Source organism: Saccopteryx bilineata, chromosome 1 (genome assembly GCF_036850765.1).
Source record: "Saccopteryx bilineata isolate mSacBil1 chromosome 1, mSacBil1_pri_phased_curated, whole genome shotgun sequence".
NCBI lineage: Eukaryota > Metazoa > Chordata > Mammalia > Chiroptera > Emballonuridae > Saccopteryx > Saccopteryx bilineata.
In genome coordinates this window covers 402,857,895-402,884,612 of record NC_089490.1, presented here as the reverse complement: position 1 = coordinate 402,884,612, position 26,718 = coordinate 402,857,895, and the positions used below count along the sequence as shown (strand labels likewise).

General features: G+C 59.7%; 2 protein-coding genes across 2 annotated transcripts; both read left to right on the top strand.

Moving 5' to 3' along the window:
• On the top strand, positions 1–8,498 carry MRGPRF (MAS related GPR family member F). The gene is made up of 3 exons (XM_066254079.1): positions 1–247; positions 3,410–3,523; positions 6,612–8,498. The coding sequence occupies exons 2-3, from the start codon at positions 3,476–3,478 to the stop codon at positions 7,593–7,595; spliced, it is 1,032 nt and encodes a 343-aa protein (XP_066110176.1). The 5' UTR covers positions 1–247; positions 3,410–3,475; the 3' UTR covers positions 7,596–8,498.
• MRGPRD (MAS related GPR family member D) lies at positions 8,024–24,301 on the top strand. The gene is made up of 8 exons (XM_066252859.1): positions 8,024–8,113; positions 8,280–8,443; positions 12,280–12,360; positions 12,702–12,780; positions 14,815–14,946; positions 15,693–15,938; positions 17,170–17,186; positions 23,347–24,301. Exons 1-8 carry the CDS (start codon positions 8,024–8,026, stop codon positions 24,299–24,301), a joined length of 1,764 nt encoding a protein of 587 aa, XP_066108956.1.
• Positions 24,302–26,718: the final 2,417 nt, after the last annotated feature.

The window sequence follows — 26,718 nt, the reverse complement described above, 5'->3', positions numbered from 1 at the left end:
GGGCCCCTCCTCCCCCGCCTCTCCTCCCCTCCTCCTCCTGCCGGGCCTGGAATTGGGTTTGGGGCGGGTTCTGCTTCCAAAGCCGTCTTCCCCAGCAGCAGCCGAGGGCTCTCCGCGCTCCGGGCTCTTGTTTTCTGAGGCTCCGGCCAGCCGGGCTCTGCGCTGGCCTGCCGCCCCGTGGGTCACAGCCGGCCGGAGGCGAAGGGCACCGAGGGAGCCTGGAGGGTCAGGATCAGGACAGCTGCAGGTACTCCATGGGGCCTCGGGCCGGAGAAGGGAGGAGGTCCAGGAACCGGGCTGCAGGGCGAAGGCTGGGTAGGGAAGGAGGGCGAGGTGGGCACCGTCTGGGCAGACAGCTCCCGGAAACCACACTGCCCCAAGCCGGAGCCCTGAGACCCCAGAGAGGGCTGTCACCCCCCGAGGGCCTCCTGCGGCATTCTGGAGGCTCCGGTAGTCCCATCCCAGGAACACGGGGACCACTGAGAGGCCCCCTCCTGCGGGGCAGGCCCCGGTGTCCCGGCAGTCCCATCCCAGGAACACGGGGACCACTGAGAGGCCCCCTCCTGCGGGGCGGGCCCCGGTGTCCCGGCAGCCCCAACCCCCAAGCTGTCCTCCCTGTCCAGTGTCCGCTCCGTCCTCCGGTGGGCGGGGGCTTCCCCTCCATCCCTCCACCACCCTCCCCAGCAGCTGTCTGAGCCTGGAAGGGTGGGGAGGGAACACCCAGCAGGCAGCGTCCCAAGCTCGGTGAGATGGCTCCCACAACTGTCACGCACACGGTACACGCCCCACTGCCACGCTCCCTCCTTCCCTCAAAGCTGAGCTCGGGGCTGGGCATGGGGCCACCCCCCCACTCCCGGCGTGGACACCGAGGGCCCAGCCTCGGCAGCCCCGGGAGGCTGGACCACCGTGTCCCACCTCTTCCCTGGCCCGAGACGCCTGATGTGGAGTTGGCATGGGAGGGAGGCCGTCCGTGAAATCTCCCGGAAAGTCTCACTCCCCCCAGATGAGCCTCTTCGGTCCGAGTTGTTAGCAGAGGACTCCTGGGGGTGGGGGTGGGAGGTGGCCCGAGTGAGAAAATGCAGATTCCTTGTCAGGGACAGTGACAGCTCATGCTCTCTGGTCCAGCCCAAGTGGCAGCCTGGGGACTGATTGGAGACCTGGGGTCTGCTGGTCCCCACCTGGGCCACCTGGAAGACCGGCTTGCGTGGGGCCCCCGGCATAGGCTGGGGCTGGGGCTGGGGCAGGGGTGGGGTGAGAGGGGTGAGCGCTCCGGAGGCCGGAGGAGACAGACAGGTGGCCGTCCGGGCCGCCCTTGGGCCCGTGCTTTGAGGGGAGGCTCAGGACTGGGCTGAGCTGGCAGCTGGGTTTTTTTCTTTCCTTTGTCCACTTCAGCGGAAGCCAGCTCCGTCGCAGGCCAGCCAGACCCCAACCTGAGGAGCGCGCACTCCCACGCACGCACACATGTCCCGTGCACATGCCACACACATGTCTTTTTATGGCCCATCTGGGGTCCACTCGGCTTCTAGCACTCTCTGCGTGAGTGCAATGGCTCTTCCCGAGCAGCTCAGGGACACACCAGGGCACCCCCCCCACCGAATCCACCGGCAGAGGCGAGCTCGGAGCCCCGGCAGCTACCTCATGCCCGCTCCAAGTCAGGCATCAGGGGCATGTCCCAGCCAGCCGCCCTTGGGGACACCTGAGTGGTGGGGCGTCTAACCTGCCCCGGGAAAAGGGCAGGCTCTCCGGGGTCGGGACGTCCCTGGGGTCCACACCAGGAGCCCGGACCTGAGGGGAGGTGCATGCCTGGAAGGGCACAGAGAGGAAGGGGCCCGGTGCAGGGGGTGTCCCCGGGGCCAGAAAGGACGGGGGAGATGGTAGGTTTCGGGCTCAGGCAGGCGCCAGAGAGCTTGAGCAAGGCCCCAGCACCTGCAGAAACAAGAGGCCTGCCCACGGCAGTGGGGACCGTGGCCCAACTGGAGTCCAGACGTGGTGGGAGGGGGTTACGTTGCACACTCGCCCTTACCGTGACCTGCAAACCCACACTGCCTGTGCATCGCAAACTCCCTTATTCTTGTCTGCTGGGCTCCCCCCCACCCCGGTGATTCACCTCACTGGGGCACCCACACAGCCCCCACTCTGTACCAGGCTGCTGTCCAGGGCGGCGTGGTCCAGCCAATGCGTTCTTGGGGGCTGCCCTCTCTGCCGGGTGGGCTGAGTGGTAGCAAGGGTTAAGGAGGGGCTGGCAGCCCACGCTGATGGCCAGCTTTCTGGCCAATGATGGGCATGCCTGATGCCCCGCCCCCCGAGCTGGGGAGGTGGAGGAGGCTGCCTGTGGTGCCCCCCCCCCGGCCTGTGGAAGAAGGAATTCCGGGGGAGTCCTAAAGGCTTGGGCGCTGCCGGGGGCTTCCTCCAGCTGAGGAGGGGCCTAGCAGCCTTCAGCAAGGCTGTGCGGCAACAAGACCCGTTCTCTGCACACGGCCCATTTCCCCACCTGCTCAGTAGGAGGGAGGGGTGCTGGCCTGCGGAGGCAGAGCTCAGGGTGGGGGGCCCGGACCGGAAGGACCTGTGAGCTCTGCGAGGGTGAGCCGGTCTCTGGCAGGAAAGCCTCGTCCCAGACTGTCACAACTCCCAGGCCTCCCCGACGGGTCACCCTGGCTGAGTCCGGCCGCCCCTCTGCCGGCCAAGGACCTGGGCCATGGCAGAGGCCGCCTGGCTTGCCCCCTCACAGCTGCTGGAGTTCCGACTGCCCACAAGCCTGCAAAGCTACAGCATGTGCAGTGGTTATGGCCGGTGCCCCGGGTAGGTGGACTCACCTCCCTGAGCCTGGGTGCCCCCAGCAAAGGAGAATGACAATGCCTGCCTCAGAGCTGGCAAGGACCAAACAAGGTGAGGGTGGTAGGCCAGCTGGCACCGTGCTCAGCTTCCGGCGGGCATTCATTGACAGGGGCATTGATGGTGGTGACGGTGATGCTGACGATGGCTGAGCTGTCCTGCCTGCGAGGCACCTAGAGGGGAAAGACCAAACACATCTTAGCACATTACAAACACAAGGCCCAGTCCAAGACTGCCTCCTCCAGGAAGCCTCCCTGCCTTCTGGGACTGACTGCCAGGAACCCGTGTCCCACCATGGGCTGAGCACAAAGGAGGGACCCAGGAAATATGTGTGGCTCCCACGGAGGTCTCACAGCGTGTCAGCAGGGGTGAATGAGGCACCCTCGCAGGAGGGTGACCTGCTCTGGACTCAGCAGAATGATCCCCGCGGCTCTCGCACGGCCCCGCCTCTCAGGAAGCTGGGCGATTGCTTGCCAGCCTTTCCTCTAAGAAGAGAGTCCTAGGGGGCTGGGGGCAGGGGGTTGGGAAGGGGTGGAGGGCACGGCTGCCCTGATGTGGCCCTTCCTGCTTTTGCCAGGCGGGGTGTGCTGGTCGGTGAGCTGCGAGCAGAGTCGTGAGGAATCCAGACTTCCCAAGCCTGGAGATGGCTGGAAACTGCTCCTGGGAGACCCATCCCACCAACAGGAACAAGGCAAGTGGCAGAGGCGGTGCCCAGCACAGGCGGACGCTCCACGCCCCCGGTGGGTGGGGCAGGTGCGGGGGAGGAGGCAGACCCGGCCAGCATCTCCCCACCTCCCAGGGCCGTCCTCTAGCGAGGAACGACAGGTGGGCAGCAAGGCCCCTCAGGGCTGTGTGGCCAGACACTGGTCACGGGGTCCCTCAGATCCCCAGTGTCCTCAACAGTGAGGCAAGCACAGGGGACCGGACACCCTTGGATCCCGTGGTGGGGGGGAGGGTGTTGTTACCAAACCAGAGACCTCTATCTCTCCCCTGCAGAGAAGGGGTGATCGGCTGCTTCCCACGGCCACCTGGGGAGCCTGGCTCCGAGCTGGCCCTGCTGGCATGTGCCCTCTGGAGCGTTGCCTGCTCCAACTCACCCTGCCAGTGTCACCTCAGGCCAGGGTCTTAGTCACATTTGCCTCCTGTCTTCAGACACCGGCCATGGCTGAGACAAGACCCAGACAGCCCCCAGCCCCGGGACCCCTTCTGCTGGGAGGTCTTTGAACACTCTGGAATGGCTTCCTGCATTCAGGCAAAGCACGCCCCAGGTGGGAGGAGCTTCGAGCATCCGTAGTGCAGCCCGTCCACATCGGAGGGAATGGAGGCCCCTCCACCGTCGTGGCTCGGCTGTGGGGAGCCTGGAGGTCAGGGCAGAGCTTGGCCTCCTGCCCAGGGCCCTGACCTCCAGATCCGGGAATCCCCCCCCACCCCTCCTGATAGTGACCAGTGTGAAGTGGCAGCCACAGGGGACAGAGATGAGACTGGCTGGAGAGAGGGGGGGTGCTCCAGAAATCCCCGATGGAAGACAGAGCCGGGGAGGGGCGGGCAGCTCTGGAGCGGGCATTCTACAAGGCGGCGTCTGGGGGTGGCAGCTCCACGCCCAGTGACTCACCAGCTGTCCCGCTCTGACTCCTGGCTCCGAGGACCAGGAAGGGCCTGCAGGCCGGAGAGAGCCAGGACTCCGGGACTGCAGGCCGGAGAGGCACCGCGTGAGCCAGTCAGACCCAGCCCCTCAGCTCAGTCCACCCAGGGGTCGCAGCGGGCCCTCCACGGGCTTGTGTGGGCTCCGGGTCTCACGAGTGACTAGGTCTGATTCCCCGACCGAGAGGAGGCTGATAAGAGGCTGCTCTGTGGCCCGGAGTGGTCCAAGCCACCGCAGGGAAGTCTGAGTAAAGAGCAAGCTGAGGGGTTGACGGACGGACGGACGGAGATGTTGAACCAATAAAAGTACTTCGAGGGTGATGGGTGATGACTGGAAGCCCCTTCCAGCGCTTGCCCTGACCTCCTGAAGGTTCCCCCAAATCTGGCCAACACCCTCCAGTCCCCGCTTGTCGATTCCCCGTGGCCCGACTCAAAAGCCCCCCTCCTCGTTTATTACGGGGTGTCAGGCCCAGAGAGCCACCCCTCAGGCCTGAGCTCCCTGCCAGAGAGCTGGGGGCCCCTCGGCAGGAAGCAGGGCTGACCTGCCCCGAGCACTTTCCCGTTGGGCTTGGGTGTTTTTCATTCTGATTGTTTAGTTTTTGTTTTTGTTTTGTTTTGGAGAGTCAGGAGCCACGGGAACTGACACCCGGCCTTAGAAGGGGAGGGAGGGGGGTGGGGAGCAGGGGCCAGGGCCAAGGTCAGGTTCGGGCTGTGTGGTCGACAGTGCTGAGATAGATTAGTGATGTCTGCCCGGGTGTGGGACTCGGACTGACAGGCTTGCTCACTCGGGGCAGCCGCTGCGCTTGGAGTGAGAGGTCAAAGTCAACATCAACAAGCTGGGACTGAAGTCAACAGTGTAGATGTGTTGTGTTTGGCCCGCACAGCATTTCTGAAATGTGAACGTTTAAAGGTCAGGATAGTCACATTGCGATCGAGACCTCTGGCTTCTTTGGGGGCGGGGGAAGGATGGTCAGGGCTGGAGCAGAGCAGCTGCCCACTTCCTCGGGGGGAGGGGTGCTCTCCGGCTTGCCCCCACGCCCCCCACCACACTGATCTGTTTCCTGCACCTGACCAATCTGACCCACACATCTGTTTGCCCGCCAGGACCCCGAGGCAGGGCTGACAGGCGCCTGGATGCATTCGAACAGTCAGACCGACTATTAAAATACTCAGGTGCTTCCCTCCAGCTTGATACGTAGGCGCTGCCTCCAGTCTCCTCCCCCCTTCCCTGGGGACCCCTGGACCGGGTCCAGATCCCAGGGGGTCCCCCTGGCCCAGCAGAACACCTCCTCTGACTCTTCAGGGATCTCTGATCCCACTGTGAGGCAGGCCCAATCTTTGTTGTTTTGTTTTTGTTTTGTTTTGTAACTTACCCACGACTTTATTGTTTTAATAAATATTTCGCATTGCAGTGTGAACTGCTGCAGGCCTACAAAACCTGGGAGAAATGACACACGCACACCACACCACACCACACCACACACCCCTCAGCTGGTCATTAACTGTCGAACTTTCCCCACGTTCTCTCTCTCTCTCTCTCTCTCTCTCTCTCTCTCTGTAGCCCTGGCTAGACTCCCCCCCCCCCCAACAACTATGTGAAAGTAAATTGCAGACACCAAGCAGCCTGGTCCCCAAAGAGCCTGGATCTTCTCGCGTGTGTAGCACAGCGCGTCCTCCTGGGGGCGCGATGCCGTCACCTGTGCAGGGTCTGCACATCCCTTCCCACGGGCATCCCAGTGTCACACCCTCCGTTAGCTGGCGTTCGATTCACGGCGCCACCCAGGGCACCGCACTGCGCTCACTGGCCCTGTCTCTCTCTCGTCCCCTTCCCTCCAGAAAAGGCTCTTCCTCGCCTTGCGTGGCGTGGACATTGACCAGTGTCTGTGCTGACAGGTGGGTGACCCCGTGCCCTGATTAGCCACGGGTCATTTCCACCGTCCCTCCCTCCTGTCGGCTGCTAGCTCCGGACACCGGGTCCCAGAGTGGAGAGGCTCTCTGTGGAGTCAGGGGAGGCATCTGCTCTCGTGGGAGTTCTGCCAGGCCGTGGTGAGGGCCAGCACCCCCGGACGCAGGTGCTGCAGCTCTGGGAGGGTCCCAGCCGGCCTCACCGGTCTCTCCTCCTCTCCGCGCCCGCGCAGATGTGTCCGGGCGTGAGCGAGGCCCCGGAGCTCTACAGCCGCGGCTTCCTGACCATCGAGCAGATCGCCATGCTGCCGCCGCCGGCCGTCATGAACTACATCTTCCTGCTCCTCTGCCTGTGCGGCCTGGCGGGCAACGGGCTGGTGCTCTGGGTCTTCGGCTTCTCCGTCAAGAGGAGCCCCTTCTCCGTCTACTTCCTGCACCTGGCCGGCGCCGACGTGGGCTACCTCTTCAGCAAGGCGGTGCTCTCCATCCTGAACACCGGGGGCTTCCTGGGCCCCTTCGCCGAGTACGTCCGCGCCATGTCCAGGGTCCTGGGGCTCTGCACCTTCCTGGCGGGCGTGAGCCTCCTGCCGGCCATCAGCTCGGAGCGCTGCCTGTCCGTCGTCTTCCCCGCCTGGTACTGGCGCCGGCGGCCCAAGCGCCTGTCGGCCGTGGTGTGCGCCCTGCTCTGGGCTCTGTCACTCCTGGTCACTGGCGTCCACAACTATTTCTGCGTGTTCCTGAGCCGCCAGGCCTCCGGCGCGGCCTGCAGGCACATGGACGTCTTTCTGGGCATCCTGCTCTTCCTGGTCTTCTGCCCGCTCATGGTGCTGCCCTGCCTGGCGCTCATCGTGCACGTGGAGTGCCGGTCCCGGCGGCGCCAGCGCTCCGCCAAGCTCAACCACGTCGTCCTGGCCGTGGTCTCCGTCTTCCTCGTGTCCTCCATCTACCTGGGCATCGACTGGTTCCTCTCCTGGGTCTTCCAGATCCCGGCCCCCTTCCCTGAGTACGTCACCGACCTGTGCATCTGCATCCACAGCAGCGCCAAGCCCCTCGTCTACTTCCTGGCCGGGCGGGACAAGTCTCAGCGGCTGTGGGAGCCTCTCAGGGTGGTCTTCCAGCGGGCCCTGCGAGACGGAGCCGAGCTGGGGGAGGCCGGGGGCGGCACTCCCAACACGGTCGCCATGGAGATGCAGTGCCCCTCTGGGAACGCCTCCTGAGTGGCGGGCACCCGGAGGGGAGGCAGGGGGCCCGAGCAGCCGGGGCCTCCAGAGACCCTTTGGCCAGGGAACAGGAACTGGGCAGCTGCCCTGATGCCCGAGCACAAGGAAGGAAGTCTGCCTCTCGCCCCTCAGGCCTCCTTCTCCCCGGGCTGGAGGCTCCCTGAGTGGCCAAGGGGCTGAGCGACCAGCTATAAACTGACCGACGCTGTGGCCTCGCCAGGCCGCTCCGGGCCATTCTCCTCCCTCAGTGACCCGTTGTACAGAAGCTGTCCCCAGGTGGCGGGCTCTCCTCACCCCCGGCTGGTCTGGAAAAGAGGGGAGAGGGGTCACCAAGCCCTGTCCTCCTCCTGCCCCTTTAAATGAGGCCTCCTTGAAAATGACCCAGCCAGCATCGTCACCGGTCGGGCCACCGGCATCTCCCCGCCATGGGGATACCTGTCCTCTCCACTCTGTCCGCTCCGCCCGTGTTGGTGGCAGACCTGAACGAAGGAGGGTTGTCTGGGAGAGGGCTCTGGGTAACCTGCCTTGTGGCTCAGTCTTCCTGCAAGTGACATCCCTGCCCCATTGATGAACCCCGTGGTGACTTTGACGGGGGTGTTTCTGGCTGCATCAGGCAGGTGGAGACGGGAAGGACCTGGAGCCAGTGTGGGTAAGTCACTCTCTTCTCTGGCTCCGTGCCAGCCAGCCCCGGCAGCTCCGGGAGCTCGTGGTGTGTCCCAGCTGCCGCGCCTGGTCCTCCGGCGCCTGCGGGCCACCCAAGCAGTCTCTGGGCCCCAGTCCCGCCCAGATGTGGGCACTGGCTCTGCCTGGCCACTCCAGCCCACCTCCAAGAACAGTGGCCCAGCGTAGCCAAAGGATGTTTTATGAAAGACAATAAATGTACATCAATAAACATTTTATATCCTACCACCTCTGTCCTATCTGTGGTCTCGTTCCCACCGAGGTATCCTCAGGCCACAGGGGGCCTCACGGCAGCCTTTTCACACACACACCCTACACACACTGTGACCCGCTCTGTCCCCCAGTTCCTGTGCTTCTTCCCCTGGCTGGTCTGTCCTCCCCGACAACAGTCTGTCCTCCCCTGGCTGGACTGTCCTCCCCGACAACGGTCTGTCCTCCCCTGGCTGGACTGTCCTCCCCGATGATGGTCTGTCCTCCCCGACAACGGTCTGTCCTCCCCTGGCTGGACTGTCCTCCCCGATGATGGTCTGTCCTCCCCTGGCTGGACTGTCCTCCCCTGGCTGGACTGTCCTCCCCGACAACGGTCTGTCCTCCCCTGGCTGGACTGTCCTCCCCGATGATGGTCTGTCCTCCCCGACAACGGTCTGTCCTCCCCTGGCTGGACTGTCCTCCCCGATGACGGTCTGTCCTCCCCTGGCTGGACTGTCCTCCCCTGGCTGGACTGTCCTCCCCTGGCTGGACTGTCCTCCCCGACAACGGTCTGTCCTCCCCTGGCTGGACTGTCCTCCCCGATGATGGTCTGTCCTCCCCGACAACGGTCTGTCCTCCCCTGGCTGGACTGTCCTCCCCGATGATGGTCTGTCCTCCCCGACAACGGTCTGTCCTCCCCTGGCTGGACTGTCCTCCCCGATGACGGTCTGTCCTCCCCTGGCTGGACTGTCCTCCCCTGGCTGGACTGTCCTCCCCTGGCTGGACTGTCCTCCCCGACAACGGTCTGTCCTCCCCTGGCTGGACTGTCCTCCCCGATGATGGTCTGTCCTCCCCGACAACGGTCTGTCCTCCCCTGGCTGGACTGTCCTCCCCGATGATGGTCTGTCCTCCCCTGGCTGGACTGTCCTCCCCTGGCTGGACTGTCCTCCCCGACAACGGTCTGTCCTCCCCTGGCTGGACTGTCCTCCCCGATGATGGTCTGTCCTCCCCTGGCTGGACTGTCCTCCCCTGGCTGGTCTGTCCTCCCCTGGCTGGACTGTCCTCCCCTGGCTGGACTGTCCTCCCCGACAACGGTCTGTCCTCCCCTGGCTGGACTGTCCTCCCCGATGATGGTCTGTCCTCCCCTGGCTGGACTGTCCTCCCCGATGATGGTCTGTCCTCCCCTGGCTGGACTGTCCTCCCCTGGCTGGTCTGTCCTCCCCTGGCTGGACTGTCCTCCCCTGGCTGGTCTGTCCTCCCCTGGCTGGACTGTCCTCCCCTGGCTGGTCTGTCCTCCCCTGGCTGGTCTGTCCTCCCTGATGACGGTCTATCCTCCCCTGGCTGGTCTGTCCTCCCTGATGACGGTCTGTCCTCCCCTGGCTGGTCTGTCCTCCCAACGACGGTCTGTCCTCCCCTGGCTGGTCTGTCCTCCCCTGGCTGGTCTGTCCTCCCCGATGACGGTCTGTCCTCCCCAATGACGGTCTGTCCTCCCCTGGCTGGTCTGTCCTCCCCTGGCTGGTCTGTCCTCCCCCTGACGTGCTCCCTCTCCTGGCAGGGAGTCCGTTGCTCCGCTGGAGTCAGCCATGCCATCCTCTGGGTGGACTCCAGTGCCCTCTGTCACCCCCACCCAGGACCCCGCCTGCCCTGGGAACCCCAGTTTTCCTCACACCTGCCCGGTGCCAGGCCCTGTGAGGCTGCCGCAGCCCTGCCTGTGGGAGCACCTTACGTCCCACTGGGGTGGGGTGGGGGCTACATCTCCTTCTGCTCCCCTGACACAGGGCTGGCCCCTTGTGTCCAGCACCTCCCTACTTCACAGGGAATGGCCTCCACTAGGGCCAGGTCGATAAGTGGTATGACTGCCCCCTCGGCTCTGGTCAGCCCTACCTTGGGCTCCTGGTGTCCAGCCCAGGCCCCCGGCCCCCTTGTGGAAGCTCTGAGGGAACCCACTCACAGCTGGGGCCTGAGGAGAGACCAGGGCCGAGGCCCCAGGGGCTCAGGTCAAGAGCAGGCCTCTCCTCTGCAGAGAGCGCAGGACAGCCTATGTCCGATCCTGGGCAGGAGTGAACGGCTCATCAAGGGGACAGCACCGCCCACAGCCAGCATCCTACCCTGGTGGTCCCAGCACGGGGGCTGCAGGCTGACCCCCACGTTCATGTCCCTGATGACCAGCCCCCAGGCATCTTTACTCGTCCCTCCTGGCCCCTGCAGGCCATTGCTCCCGAGCTCCCCTTCCCAGCAAGGCCACTGCTCTGTGGAGAGAGGGGACCCCATGTGATTCCAAGAGCTTCGGGTGACAGAGGCTGGGTGCCTGCCCCACCCCCATTCCCAGCAGCAGGAGGGTGCCCTGCCCCCACCACTCAGAGAATTGCAGAAGAGCGGGGTTGGAGGCCACTGCATCTGTCACGTCTGGGGACTCAGAGAAGCCAGGTGGGGTCCTGCCACACATGAGGAGGTGGGCCAGGATCCATCCACCCAGCCAATAGCTTCCTGATAATTCCACCTAGGGAAATGCCTTCCAGGCCTGAAGGCGGCTGAGAGGGTCATTTGGGGGCCTAGATCCCCAATGCCTGGAGTTCACCTCTTTCTCAGGAGCTTCTGCCCCAGGACTCCAGCCTTGAACACTTGTGGGGAGCTGCCCTCCCCGTCCCAGGGAGCTTGAAGGGGCCTCCCTGCCGAGGCTCAGAGCCCAGGCCCCGCGGGTGGGCGGGCAGCCCTCACCCGCTACCAGGGCCCAGAGGTGAGCAAAGGGCCGCGCCGGGCATGAACACAAACCCGCGTTTAGCGGGCACAAGGCCTGGGAGGTTGGGGGTGAGCCCCGGGCACTGGGCCTCTCCCAGACGGTGGACCCCTCTTGTGTGCCGATCACTGCAGTCATGCTGGGGAGCAGCCTTTCTCTTCGCCCACCACCCGCAGTCCCAGGACGGTCTGCGCACCTCCCGCCCACGCACCTCCCGCCCACGCCCTGGACCACCTCACTTCTGGGCTAATGGAGGGGATGGCACAAATGACTGGCCGAGCAGAAGCCGCAGGCCTCCACCACCTCCCTCCTCCCTCCTTCGGTGTTTAATTATTAAAGCAGGCCAGGGAGCCACGCCAGGGTGGGGCGATGGGCTGTCCTCCGCCCCCGCCCCTACCCCTACCCCCCAAAACAGCACCGCTGGACCCGGGCGGCCCCCCACCAAGCCGCCTTCTTTCTGGGTGTCTGGAAAAGGCAGGAGACGAGACCCTGGGCCTCACAGGTTTTCACCTGAAACTGTCTGGGGCCAGGGAGCTGACCATTCTTCCCAACCAGCTCTGGCCGGCAGAATAACAGAACTGTGTTTCGAGCAGTGGGTACCGCCACGCCAACGAGGGGGCGTGTAGGGAGCCAGACAAGCCCGACTTTCTACCCCCACAGGACGTGACATGCAGGGGGTGACGGGGGACGGGGCGGGGTGGCCAGGGCGGCCAGGGCAGGGCAGAGCTCGATGCTTTCTCATACCTCCTGTCACCACCTTCTCTACAAAAGCAGACCCGTGGAGAAGCCCGCTCTTTCTGACAGCGCAAGGGCTGAGTGACAAAGGCAGAGCGAGTCTTGGGGAGGCCAGGAGCCCGCGGCTTTGCTGTGCCTCAGTTTCCCCGAGTGCTGCGGTCAGGCATCCGAGCTCGGGCTGGAGGGAAGGGAGGAAGGTGGCCACGGAAGGGGGGACATTCACGGGAACAGCCCATCCCAGGCCCAGGGGACCGGTGCTATTTTATCAAAGACCTACTATGTGCAGTGGGCCCTGTGCAGAGAGCCCCGCCTACAGACCTTGTTCAATCCTCACTGCAGGCTCCGTGGCAGCAACTGTGAGCGCCGCCTGTGGAAGCCGGGCTCGCAGATGGAGCTCCCGGGCCAAATCAATCCCAGCAGGTGCGCAGCCCTGGCCAGAGCCCCGGGCCCCGTCCACAGGCTCCAGCACGGTAACCATCCTGCTTCCCTGGAACCCAACCAAGCCCATCAGCAAAGCACCAGGAGCTGGGGATGGGGAGGTGCGTGGAGTAGACAGGACACGCCCATCACGGCCCAAGGGCCGTCCCTGGTGGATTCCACACTCAACCGAAACCAAAGGGCCAGCTCCCTCGCAGACTGTCGGCATCTGAAACGAAGCGGGGGGGGGGGGGGGGGGGGGGGGGCACGTGGTCAACAGACAGCACAGTCAATAGCCTGAAAGCGGAGGCCCCTTCTTTCCTGCCTCCCTCTTCCCTCATCAGCAAGCGGGAGCAGAATGCCGGTCTGGCACCCGCCCCGCTCTCCCGAGTCCCTGCCCTCGGCGGCTTCGTGATCTCTCGGGTTTTATGCCGGAGGCCAGAATGTTCAAGCCCAGGATCGTTTGGCATAAGCACAGCTTGGTTCCCAGCCCTCAGCCAAGAGGATCCCTCCTTCCCAGGGACCATGGGCTCCGAGTGGGAGGCGGGGCGGAGGGAAGGGCGCATGCACGGCCCGGCCTCCCGGGGCACAGAGAGAAGCCGGGTCCACGGGAACGGGCCCTTCAGACGTCCCGCCAAGGCCTCAGCCCTGCAAACGCCCCGCGGAGACTCTGGCCGAACTGGGACAACTGAGTGCAAGTGCAAAATATTGTTGTTGAAGCCAGTGGGGGCTGGCAAGCCGCCAGCAGGGGCTTGGAGAAAACAGCAGGGCACAGTGCGCATAATAAGACTCGGAAAACTCTGCCTCAGCGAGTCGGAATGCCAACGCGAAGTTTCCTGGCAGCGCAGGCTGGGAGAGGCTTACCCACTCAGACAGATGGCTTCAAAAAAATAAAAGAACTTTCTAATTGGTTTAATTGCGGTCTGACTTACACACAGTAAAAGGCACCCGTTTGCTATACAGTCGGACGATCTCCCACACGCCAGCCTGCGGACTCGCGTCTGCCATCTCCGAGTCCGTGTGTATACAACGTTTCCATCATTTCCGCAAACATTTCCCGGCGAACCCAGGACAGCCAGCCCCTCGATCCCCCGCCCCTGGCCCCAGCTGGAGGTGGCCAGTCTTCTCTGCTTCGTGCCACTAGAGAGGATCGATTATAGATTAGTTTTATAGACGGATTTTTATGCCACAGCAATCAGGATGTTCAGTGGCAAGGACAGAAACCCGAGTTTAATCTAGCCTGCGGAGAGAGGGTAGGTGGGGGCGGGGCGGGGAGTTCCAGAAGTGACCTTCGCCTTAAACGTAGCCAGAGCGGGGCTTCAAACGATGTCCCCGAGGTTACTTCTCTTTGTGTCCTGTGTCTCGTCTCTGCTTTTGTCTGCGTTGCATTTATTCTCAGGAATAAATAAATGGCAGGTTCTCGTTTCTATTTGATGAACGCAGCAGTCCTAGCAGAGAGCGCCCCTTTCCTGATGATTCGAACCAAAGCCCCAGAGACGGCACCCACCGGCCAGGCCCGAGTCACACACCCAGCCCTGGCACGGCAGGCAGAGCCCGGGGACAGAGAAGGACGCCCGTCTCACCCAAACCCACCAGGCTGAGAGCTGAAGGCAGCTTCTGAGCCACAGGCCCTGAATCTAAACCCTGGATCAGGGTGTTCCTACTCAGGCACAGATCTGAGGGACTTAGCCCTCCCTCGGACTTCAGGCGAATGGCTCCCGTGAGAGCTTAGAGCAATAAAAACGGCCACCCTGGTGGTGGAGGCGCAGAGCTGACCTGCCTCCCGGCACAGAGAGTATGTCGTCGTGTCACCCCCCGGAGTGCCAGCCAAGTTCACTTCTCAGGATGGAGATTTGTGTGATGCCTCTGCCTCTCCCAGGTGTGAGTTCCCTCCCTGGTCAGGATTCTTGGTTGCAAGTTACAGAATACCCACTGAAACACACACACACACACACACACACACACACACACACCGGACTGGCCTGCGTTACTGGAAAGTTCAGGTGGGGACAACTGGGAGAACAGCTAGATCCAGGCACCTGGATGCCGGGACCCCGGCCATGAATCTGTAATTGGTCGAGAACCGAGAGCATACGGCCGCACCAGGCACTCTTCCAGGAGCAGGAGGTGCAAGAACGTGAGCATCCCTGTCTTCCGGAAGCGCGGGTTCTATTGGGCCGTCTGCCCGTGTCTCTTAGCTCTGAGGTCCTGGCCCCTTCTCAGGCTGGCCACACCTCCTGGACGCAAGATGTCCACGATGGCCCCAGCCCAGCAAGCCCAGAATAAAAGCCTATGACAGCCTGAGCGGTTCCTGTAAAATCAGGGTGGTCCACATCCCCTGCGGACGGCCACGAGCACAGTGGAGCCTCCCTGTCCTGAGTCATCTCTGCTGCCAACGGGGGTCGGGGGTCGGTAACAGTTTCAACGTCTGTGGTCCCCCTCTTTCCTCTCTCCCAGCGCTCCCCACACCCCCTCCCTCCTCACCGGGGTGGGGCACGGCGGATGGATACGCAGTTCCAGTTCCTTGGGCTCCGAACGTCCAGCCCCTGCTCGCGTCCAGCAGGTCGCCTGGCCCGCCGCGCGATTCGGGTGAGGTGTCAAATGGATGGACCCAGTTCCATCCGGATTCTTCACTTACCAGGCACGAGAGTGGGCGCGGCCATTGTGAGAGAGGGTCTCCATTCAGAGCTGAAATAACCCCGCCCCTCCCACGTGCCTGGCGCAGCATTTGGGTGAAATCACACACACACACACACACACACAAAATCACACACACACATACACACCGCCATGATTCTGGAGGGGAGCTGAGAGAGGGCGGGCGGGGGGGGGGGGGGCGTCCATGCATGTCAGTAAGGATGTGGATGCTCAGAGAGGTTACCTAAACTGCGTGGTCCCCAGCTAGCAAGGGGCAGAACTCGGGCTCGGGCTTGAGGTAAGGTCCTGGACTCCGGGGCCAGTGCGCCTTCCTCCCCATCCCTCAGCGTGCAAGGCCTGGGCGAGCCCATTAGCCAGAGCCCTGACCCACCGTGCAGGCAGCTGGAGCGGACATAATGACCTCTCCTAGCCCACAAGAGCCCTGCTCTCGCCGCCGCCCTACCCTAGCTCCCGATGAGAGCCTCTTAATGCTCTGAGGGCTCCGGGGCTGTCCCAGACGGCCTCCGGGAAGGGAGGCATTGCCAGGGTGGTGCCGGAGAAGGCTGAGCCTCCCACTGCTCCCCACGGCCCCTCAGCCCCGGCCATTTCCCCGCATGCCAGCCCTGCCCTGAGCTGGAGCCCGGCCTTGCCTGGCCAGGCCCATTAGCCCCCAGCCTGCTCTTCCACGGGCCTCCCAGTGGGTGGGCCCCCCCCCTGCATTTATACCTCCAATCCCCTTCCGGCTTCTCAGAGGGAGCCAGGCCAAGGTTCTTGAAGGGTCCTGCTGGGGACAGCGCTCTTCTGAGGTCCGGGGTGAAGGACACCGAGGAAGACAGCTGCGAGGCCTGGGCCCAGGGGACCTGCTGAAGTCTCCCAAGCACCAGCGCGCAGAGGGGAACGGCCACCCTTCCCTGAAGGACCGCGTGCTACGTCGTCGGGAGCAGGTAAGAGGCCCCCTGTCTTCACTCTGGGTGGAGGCGGGAGAGCGTGGCAGGGGCAGGCACTCCAGGTGAGCTGGGTGACTTAAGCAGGTGTCTCAACCTCTCTGATCCTGCACCTTCGAATGAAACGAGGCTAATGAAGTCTGCCTCACACCCATCTCAAGGTCATATCACCCACGGGTGCTGCCGCATGGAGAGCCCCCACCAAGGGTGAGGGCAGAGCCAGGACGAAGGTGCGACATGCAGACCCTTGGGAACGCAGTTTAAAGAGAAGGCATACACTTAGGCTTTTAAAAAGCAGCTTATGAAACAACCGGGTAATATGTTTTCATGATGTAAAAAAAAAAAAAAAAATTATAAGTGTGCAGAAAAAAACCTTCAAGGACACAATCACACCATTAACAGGGACATCAGGGTGAGGGCTGGACAGAGATCTTATTTTTTTCTTCACCATTTGAACCTTTTAAGATAAGATTGTGTCGGCATTCCATCTGGGCGATGTTTTAAATATTGGAAGTACAAGGAGCACTGGACAATTATGGTAATAGTTGTGGGAAACACAACTATTTCCACAAGTCTCCGATGGAACAGACAAAAATTCAGACGGGACTTTAGGGGACAGGAATGTAGACTAAAAGCTAGTGCGATAGAGTCTATATTTTCAGCCGTCATCCATCAACGAGTCATTACTGAGTGTTTGCTCTGTGCAGGCCCCGGGGGATACGGAGAGGGGTCACGTGAGACACGGGCCTACTGTAGCCTCATAGTCCAAGCGACATGCCCCCTGAACCAGTGTGGCAAGACCATGCAGAGGGAAGGAGGGCCAGGGTGCCTGGTGCGGGGCACCCAGGCTAGCACTTTTAGCCTAGGGACCACTCCACATGTTTTGAGCACCCAGTGTGTGTGCCAGTACCTGATTCCAGCGTGATGGAGACACGCACCCCCCCACCACCACGGCCCAGGTCCCATCACTGTGGAGATGACGGACACTGAGAACCATGTGGCCCATTTTCACGCCGTGCATGTCTCGTTTGCTCTGATTAGGAAATATTTGCCAGTCAGGAGTTCCTTTCAGTCCGTGCATTAGTCGCTCAGGCGGCCATAACGGAATACCACAAATGGGGGCGGGGGGGCCAAACAACACACATTTATTTCTCACAGTCTGGAGACCGGAAGTCTGAGATCAAGGTGCTGGCCATTTGGCCCATGCTGAGAGCTCTTTTGTTGGCCTTAGATGACCATCCTCCCATGGTGGGGGGAGGGAGGGAGGGGACACCCTCTGGTGTCTCTTTATAAGAGGACACTAATCCTATTAGATCAGGGCCCCACCCTTATGACCTCATTTAACCTTAATCACCTCCTCAGAGGTCTCATCTCCAAATAGAATTGCACTGGAGGTCAGGGCACCGATGGGTGAATTTGGAGGGGGACACAATTCAGGACACAGCAGTCGGGACAAGGGCTTCTCTCTCTTCAGACCTCCTGAGTCCTTCTCCTCCTTCTTCAGTCCCAATCTTTGACCTCCCTTCTGCTTTCGCTCAAAAAGAAGAACAGCACCATCCTCCTACCTCATGCCCCACAAGCGCAGCCACTTCTCTCGGTGACACCCCAGCTCCCTGCTGGGCCCACCCCTCTGCCACGTCGGGTCCCCTCACCTCTCAAACCAAACTCCAGCCCTCCCCGGCCTCTTTCTTGTAGCAATAAAGAGCAAGAAGACACCTCTGCCTCCTTGTCTCATCTCTCTGCCCCTATGACATCTAACACGCTCAAGTGGCCATGGCACTCCCTGACTCCACAGCTGGCTCCTCGGTGCATTTGGGGGTCTCCCTGATGAGTGTCGCCCCCTTGGGGTTCTTCTGGAGCTGCGCACCTAAATCGCCAGCCCCGCCCGCCCCTTGGCGCTCTCTCCCTTCGTCCCGCCGTGATCGGTTCGAGTTTCACATAGCAGCTCCCCTGGGGCACCCGTCCCCCACTCAGGAACAGTTTTCACGTGGAAAGCTGCGTCCTTCCTGCTAACCGACCACGCCCCTCAGAGCGTCCTCTCCAGGGAGGCAGCAGTGTCTCTCCGCTGGCCCCTCTGCCACCCTGAGCCAGTGCTGAATGAGGGTGGACACCTAGTGGCCGCTGGGAAGAGGCCCGGGTGCTCTGAGGTTCCCTGCCAAGGCCCGGAACCCCTAACTCAGAGCAGACAAGGGCAAGGTTGGGCCCGATGTGTGTGGGGAGGTGGGCTAGGGACGTTGGTCCCAAGTCATAAGGTCTGCAGGTGGCCTTGTGTATGTCCTCTCTGCTGGGAAAGCTGCCCAAAACCTCCCTGGTGTGGCCTCTGAGTGGGCCATATTGGCAGAGCCCTGCAGCGTTGGGAGGGGTCCCATTGGCGAGGGCGTGGCCAGGGAGACACAGGTCCCCTCTGGGAAGAGCCTCGCGGGTCCTTCCGCATGCCCTTCACCTGGGCTCTCCCAGCTGCCCTCCTCCCTCAGGACCACCCGGCACCCACCCGCGCTCTGAGCCCCACTTCTTAGTTCCCTCCCACCGTGGTAGCAAGTAACTAACTGTGTCTCACTGTGTGATCCTTCTCCTGGACTCTGAGTTCTCTGAGGACGGGCTTTGTCCATTGCGGTCACTGCTGCATGTGCTGTGTGTGTAGACATACATACATGTACGTTGTGTATGTGTGTGTGCACGTGTATATGTGCTATGTTTATATGTGTCATATATGTATATTGCTGTGTGTATGCTATGAGTATGTATATGTGCACATTATATATGCATATGTGTATGTGTGTGTGTGTGTATAACACTATGTATCTGGTACATAGTATAAGTTTGATAAATATTATTTAACTTTGTGTTGAACCTAAAAAAGAGACTTTCAATTGTAGCCAAAGGGCTCTTGTGGAGGTTGGAAGCAAAATAGCAACAGGGATGATTTTATATTTTAAATTGCTTGTTAGGGAGAGAGAAAGGGAGAGCGACAGAGAAAGAGACAGAAACATCGCTTTCCGTATGTGCCCTGACTGGGGAATCAAACCCTCAACCCCAGTATGTCAGTACAACACTTTAACCTACTGAGCTACCCGGCCAAGCCCATGATGATTTAAAAAAATTTTTTCCCCTCAAAATACAGTTTGCCTCTAGCAAACTGATAAAGGAAATGAAACAAAAGAATAAAAAAAAATAGCAGATAGAATTAAACTTTTAAAAGTTACAAAAATATTATACCAATAAACATGAAACCAGAAAGTGTGAACAATTTTCTAGAAAAATTATCTTACTTCCACTCAAGAAGAGATTGAAAACCAAACAGCCCTAAACCCTTAAATAAACTGGAGTTATAGTAGGGTTTCCTTCTTTCCAAAGCTGTGCATATCCACTCACACATGAAAATCACCAGACCAGATGGCTCTGCCTTCTGCCAAACCTTCAAAGAAAGATAATCCTTACATGATACAAACTGTTCCAGAGGGCAGAGAAAAGGGGCGATCTCTCCAAGTCCTTTTATGAAGCTGTAAGGATAACCTTACAGCTTTGAAACAAAAAAACAAAAAGAAAGAAAGATAGCACCGGAAGGCAAAGTGATGGGCCAACTCACTTATGAAGACGGATGAAAATTTGCTTTAAAAAATAAAAAAAAGTCCAAGCTCCCGGGCAGGGGAAACAGAGCAAACAGAATGATTCATCCTGGAACTAAAAGGATGACTAAGCATTGGAAAGCCTGTCACTCTCTGTTCACCACAAAAATAGACTAAAGGAGGGGAAAAAATGATTATGTAGATGCACAAGAAAAAATAGTGATAAATTTTACCACCCACGTAGGATAAAAACTGTCAGAAAGCTAGCAGAGGAATGTTCTCCACGTGATCAAAGACGAGACCACAAACTTGGAGGAAACACCGTATCAAAGGGTGAGGCTGTGGACACATCCTGTTTAAGATGGGGAAGAAGGACACGTGTCCCGTCATCGTTCATCAGGGTACTGGATGCTCTGGGCTGCGCTAGAAGACATGAAAAAAAATGAATAAATCAGAGGAATGAAGACCGCCGCGTGGAAAATCAAAACATTCAACAGACACATTGATGGAGATGATAAAATGAGTCATCAGGACAATTGCCTGGTTAACAAAAATCTGTGACATCAACTCCAGCAACAGACAACAGGAGGATGTAACGGAGGGCATCTCTGTCTGTGGCCACGACGGAGGGACTGGTCGTGGGCCAGCCCACTTGCCAGAAACAACCAGATAACTGGAGGGACCCTAAGAAACGACTGTCCCGATATTGGGACCGGAGGCATCCTGGGACTGGGAGTCGGAAGAGAAGAGGAACAGAAGAGGTGAGCCCTGTGATGGCCCCAGCTTCCGCCACACATGCTTTCTAGGCAGAGGCACAGGGATGGGAAAGCCAGACAGACAGACGTGGTGCTCCCCCTGAGCTGCAGAGGCAGAAGTGAACAGTTGGGGAGACGGACGTGGCTGGCACCTGTGAGACGGAGAACCAGAGAGAAGGCGGTGACCAACTAGGAGAAAGGACTCCAAAAATCCGCCCGGGGGGTTCCCTTGAGTATTAGGCTGAAAACTAAACTGTGCACAGGACGAAACGCCATGGAACTCAGCAAAGGACAGCTATGGAGCAGCCGTCAGCTAACAACCCCCTCAGCCTGCATGAGACCACATATATATATGTGGCTAGTTGGCTCAGTGGTAGAGCATTGACCTGGCATGTGGAAGTCTCAGGTTCAATTCCCAGTCAGGGCACACAAGAGAAGTGACTATCTGCTTCTCCACCCCCTCTCCCCTCTCCTTCTCTTCTCTTCATCTCCCACAGCCATGGCTCAAATGGCTTGAGCAAGTTGGCCCTGGGCGCTGAGGATGGTTCCATGGCCTTGCCTCAGGCTCTAAAAGAGCTTGGTTGTGAGCAACGGAGCAAGTCCCAGATGAGCAGAGCATTGCCCCAGAGAGGACTTGCCCAGTGGATCCCGGGCAGGGCACATGCGGAAGTCTCTCTGCCTCCCTGCTTCTCACTTAAAAAAAAGAAACTGGGCCCTGGCCGGTTGGCTCAGCGGTAGAGCGTCGGCCTAGCGTGCGGAGGACCCGGGTTCGATTCCCAGCCAGGGCACACAGGAGAAGCGCCCATTTGCTTCTCCACCCCTCCGCCACGCCTTCCTCTCTGTCTCTCTCTCTTCCCCTCCTGCAGCCAAGGCTCCATCGGAGCAAAGATGGCCCGGGCGCTGTGGATGGCTCTGTGGCCTCTGCCCCAGGCGCTAGAGTGGCTCTGGTCGCAACATGGCGATGCCCAGGATGGGCAGAGCATCGCCCCCTGGTGGGCAGAGCGTCGCCCCTGGTGGGTGTGCCGGGTGGATCCCGGTCGGGCGCATGCGGGAGTCTGTCTGACTGTCTCTCCCCGTTTCCAGCTTCAGAAAAATGCAAAAAAAAAAAAAAACTGTATATATACACATGTATATTTTTCTAACTATGTAGGGACAGACAGACAAACCAATTAGAACAGAGAGTGTAAAACTATCCCCGTGAATAAACAAGAATGTGAGAAGTCACCAGGGGCAGGACAGGCCAGCTAGTTAGGAGGCGGTGCTGGGGAAAGTGGCTCATGGCATGGAGGGAAAATCCTTTCTTTATCCCACTTACAACTAGATTCTGGGCAGATTCAAGACCAAACTCTGAATGGGAAAAACTATCAAAGTCACAGAGAAATATCTAAGAGAATATCTTTTTCACTTAGGGATAGGGGATGACTTCAGATCAAAAAGGCACATTTTGGCCTGACCAGGCGGTGGCGCAGTGGGTAAAGCGTCGGACTGGGATGCGGAAGACCCAGGTTCAAGACCCCGAAGTCGCCAGCTTGAGCGCGGGCTTATCTGGTTTGAGCAACAGCTCACCAGCTTGAGCCCAAGGTCGCTGGCTCAAGCAAGGGGTTACTCGGTCTGCTGAAGGCCCGCGGTCAAGGCACATATAAGAAAGCAATCAGCCTGACCTGTGGTGGCGCAGTGGATAAAGCGTCGACCTAGAAATGCTGAGGTCACCGGTTCGAAACCCTGGGCTTGCCTGGTCAAGGCACATATGGGAGTTGATGCTTCCTGCTCCTCCCCCCTTCTCTCTCTCTCTCTCCTTTCTAAAATGAATAAAAAAAAAAAAAAAAAAAAAAAAAGCAATCAATGAACAACTAAGGTGTTGCGACACGCAACAAAAAACTAATAGATTGATGCTTCTCATCTCTCTGTCCCTGTCTATCCCTCTCTCTGACTCTCTCTCTCTGTAAAAGAAAAAAAAAGGCACATTTTGGGGTGAAAAATGTAGGGAAGTTGGTTATACCAAAATTGAGCAGGTAGCAAACCTGGGTCCTCAGCATCCCAGGCAGACGCTCTATCCACTGCACCATCGCCCAGTCAGGCTGTTTTCTATTTAATTTTTATTGATTGATATGAGAGAAGGAAGAAGGAGAGACAGAGAGAGAGAGAGAAAAACACTGACTTGTTGTTCCACTTATTTATGCATTCACTGGTTGAATCTTGTATGCGCCCTGACCAGGGATCAAACTTGCGACCTCAGCATGTCTGGACAATGCTCTGACCACTGAACTACCAGGCCAGGGCATAAAAACATACTGTTGACTAAAGGAAAAAAAGCAAGAATTCTAATTCACAACATTTATGTAAATTAAAACACTCCCAGGCAAATGCCATGGGGGGGGGGGGGTAGGCCTTGGGATGGAGATGAAGGAAGAATCAGAAATGATTTTATTTTACTTCAGCCTGATAATCCTGGAGTGCCACAAAGTGAGGGGGTAATTAATTCCACTCTTTGCACCCTGAAGTTCACTGTTAAAAGAATTCACAGGATTTGACGATTTATAGGTGAAAAATGATACTATTGATATTAATAGATGTTGGAAAAGCCTTTGATAAAAATCAATCAATGCCTCCTTGTGATTGAAAAACTAAACTCAAAATAGAGAACCTCTGGCCAGCTGGCTCAGTGGTCGAGTTTCGGCCCAGCGTATGAACCTTCCGGGTTCGATTCAGGGTCAGGGGACACAGGATAAATGACCATCTGCTTCTCCACCCTTCCCTCCTCCCTTCTCTCTCTATATATATTTCTCTTTTCTCCTCCTGCAGCCATGGCTCAATGGGTTGGAGCAAGTTGGCCCCAGGCACTGAGGATGGCTCCATGGCCTTGCCTCAGGCATTAAAATAGCTCAGTTGCCAAGCAATGGAGGACCTTGTGGCAGGTTCAGGAGGGATGGGAGTCACCAGGCGAGGGGAAAGGGTCGGGCCTCCTGGGTGTGGCCTGTTGCCAAAAGTGTGAGAGCCCTGAAGCAGGACACTCGGTGTTGGGGACTCCCAGAAGCCCCCCGGCCCACGCCGCCCAGAATCTCAGACTGGTCCATCTTCCTCCCACAGGATGACCCAGACTCTGAACGACAGCCAGACCCCGGCATCAACCTCGAGCAGCCCTGGGACGAGCACGCTGGACGTGGCCTACTGGGTCCTGAGCGCCCTGGCCATGTTCAGCTGCGTGTGTGGCATCACAGGCAACGGCCTGGTGGTGTGGCTGCTGGGCTGCCGCGTGCGGAGGACCCCCTGCACCACCTACGTGGTCCACCTGGCGGCGGCCGACCTCCTCTTCCTGCTCTGCATGGCCTCCCTGCTCTGTCTGGAGACCCTCCCGCAGGTGCGCGCGCAGTCCGTCGCCTACGAGGTGCTGCGGCGGGTGAAGTACTTTGCCTACACCTCCGGCCTGAGCCTGCTGACGGCCATCAGCACGCTGCGCTGCCTCTCCGTCCTCTTCCCCGTCTGGTACAGGAGCCACCATACGCAGTGCCTGTCGACCTGCGTGTGCGCGGGGCTCTGGGCGCTGGCTCTCGTGACCAACACGCTGGCCTCCATCTTCTGTTCCAACCTCTGGCAGGCGCCCAGGACGCCCTGCTTCACGGTGGACCTGGTCCTCAGCGCCCTCATCATGGGCATCTTCACCCCCGTGATGACCGCATCCAGCTTGATCCTGTTCGTGCGCGTGCGGAGGAGCTCGCAGCGCTGGCGGCGGCGGCCCACGCGGCTGTACGTGGTCATCTTGGCCTCGGTCCTGGTGTTCCTGGTCTGCGCCCTGCCCCTCGGCCTCTACTGGTTCCTCCTCTTCTGGCTGCGCCTGCAGGAGCAGGTGGTGCTGCTGTACAGCGGCCTGTCGCGCCTGTCCTCCGCCATGAGCAGCAGCGCCAACCCGCTCATCTACTTCCTGGTGGGCAGCCGCCGGGGCGCGCGGGAGCCGCTGGGGGCCGTGCTGCGCAGGGCGCTGCGGGACACGCCCGAGGCGGACGGGAGGGAGGCCTCCATCTGCACCAGCGAGGTGGGGGGCTGAGGGCCACCCGCTTGCCCCCCCCCCAGCCCAGCGCCTGGCTGGCCTGCTGCGGGTGCCCCAGGGACTTTGCATCTTCCCCCTGCACGCGTGTCCCGATCTCACGAGGCCACTCAGCTGGAAGGAGAAATGTGATTTCTTTGTTTGTGGAGGACCTCCAGGTTAGAGGACAAGGTTAGCTTGCAGCCCTGGCCTAGAAGATTCTCTTAGCTCTTTTCCCTAAAACGTGGTTCCTGTGACTGTGTGGCCCGACACTGGTCTTTGGGCACGTGCTGGCAGCGCCAGCAGGCCCCAAGCGCAGTGCCCCGGGGCCACCTTCCACCAGAGTCCTGCTGACGCCCTCCACACCCGTTGTCTGCAGTGGGTCAACCATGCCTCCGTTCCTGACTCGGCTGTCGCTGGCTGCAGGCCATGAGACTGCCTGGTCCTCGGCCACTGGCCTTTGCCTTCGGGTCACTTATATATACCACCCCTGCACCCATGGCAGCCAGTTCGTCCCCAGCCCCCACCCCAGAGGTCACACTGGAACCCGGAGAGCGCCTGCCTGACCTCCCTGGAGATGCTCAGCTGACTGTGATGGGACGGGGACTGAGCCAGGACAGCACCTGAAGGTGACTTGCGCCCAGAGACCCGCGCAACTAGGTGAGGTGCAGGTGGCGGTCCCCTCAGCTTGCCCCAGACTCTCCTCCCTCTCTGGGGACAAAGCCCAGAGGGAGATGTGGGGCAGCGCTGTGCTGTCCTTCCTGGGTTGGAACAAGGAGTGGACGCTTCTGGCGCTTTGCTGCTGTCTGGTGCTGGGGGCTCCCGCGGAGGGGCACCTGACAGGAGGTCCCCGGGGAGCCTGCCCTGGACATCGAGGAGGGGGCAGGAAAGGCTGAGGTGGAAAGATCCACTCTCCAGACCACAGCCTGGCCCAGCAGTCTGGCATCTTGCTGTGTAATCCTATTAGGCCTGTCAGAAGCTGAAGGGTGCCTGTTCTTCCTGTCGGCACCTCCCGATCTTATCCCGAAAGAGGGAGGCTTCTAGCCATCTGGGGCAAAGGTCAGGCCCTCAGAGAGAGCGAGAAAAGCCCACGAGTCGAGTCGTCTATAAAATGCTAGCCTGGTCAGGGCACATATGGGAGTTGATGCTTCCAGCTCCTTCTCTCCTCTCTCTCTCTCTCTCTCTCTCTCTCTCTCTGTCTCTGTCTCTCCCTCTCCTCTCTAAAATAAATAAATAAATAAATTATTAAAAAAAAAAAAAAAAAAAATGCTAGCCCGAGGCAGCAGTCCCCCGCCCCCGGCCTGCAGGTGGGAGTGGCAGTGGGCAGCAGGGAGTCCTGGGAACTCGTGTGCCCGGACCTGGAGCCCACTGTCCTGGCTCCCCCCATGGTCTTAGACTGACCTGAGCCAGGCTGTGCAGCCCTGGAAGGAGAAGGTACGCTCCGAGTGCCCTCAGTTTACCAACCACCTGCCTTCCCATCTCAGCTCAGACCCCGGGTGTGGGAGTCCCAGAGAGGCACGCGGGGTCCAGGCTCTTGATCAGTTCTCAGGGTCTGATGGAGCACCACTGGCCTGGCCTCCCATGAGCACTTAATTGTTGCTCATTTGGCCTCTAAGAATAACTGAGGGCTGCATACTGCTTTACAGCAGTGAGGTTCAGAGTGGCCAACGTTTTGTCCAGCGCCACACAGCCAGCAAAGAGAGAGGCTAGGATTCAACCCCTACCTTTTTACCACAAGCCGTGCACCGCGGCACCTTCTCCAGCCTGGGCAGAGACAAAGTGCCAGACCAAAGCAGACTGTTGGGAGGATCCCTAGAAATTATTGACACAGTTCTGCTTGGATACAGTTGACGGTATCAGACCTCAGTTGAGACCATGGTCTGCTTCTACTTCAACTTGCCCTCCGTCTCCCCCCACCTCAGCCAGGTGGCACAGGTGTCTGGGAGGTGGTCTGCAAAGGGAAAGTCGAGTTGGTAGGAGCTGTAGTTTGGGCTCTGTGAGGTTCACAGTCACTTTTGCGTATAATGTCCCCATCACTCGCTGTGCTAACTCACCGGGCATCCTGGAAGCAAACACTGGGCAGGGCTGGAGGCTGTATGGAGGGGGCACACCATGCAGCTGTGGGGGGCAGGGCGGGGAAGAAATGAGGTCTGGAACGCACAGAACCAGACCTCGTCTCGGAGTTCCCCCCGGTTCCGGGTGCTGGCCGGACACCTCTGTTAGGGCCACACTCCATGTTGCAGAGTGTACATAAAACATGCTAGACTTTTATTTGTTTGCTTGCTGGGCAGAAAATACGATGTATCAGACATCCTGTTGTTCCTGAGGCTGCATGTCTATGCCTCCCACCTACCAGTACGGAGAGATAAATCTGGTCCCTGAGGAAAGACCAAGTTACCTTTGTTTTCTCTGCAGAAGATATTACAACAGGTGCAGGG

Bases quoted from the DNA above. Each gene is read 5' to 3' on its own strand.
- MRGPRF (XM_066254079.1), top strand. From the start codon at position 3,476: ATGGCTGGAAACTGCTCCTGGGAGACCCATCCCACCAACAGGAACAAG. The intron at 3,524-6,611 runs GCAAGTGGCAGA...GCGCCCGCGCAG, and splicing joins ATCCCACCAACAGGAACAAG to ATGTGTCCGGGCGTGAGCGA.
- MRGPRD (XM_066252859.1), top strand. From the start codon at position 8,024: ATGGGGATACCTGTCCTCTCCACTCTGTCCGCTCCGCCCGTGTTGGTG. The intron at 8,444-12,279 runs GTAGCCAAAGGA...TCCTCACTGCAG, and splicing joins TCCAAGAACAGTGGCCCAGC to GCTCCGTGGCAGCAACTGTG. The intron at 14,947-15,692 runs GTGAGGTGTCAA...CGGGCCTCCCAG, and splicing joins TGGCCCGCCGCGCGATTCGG to TGGGTGGGCCCCCCCCCTGC.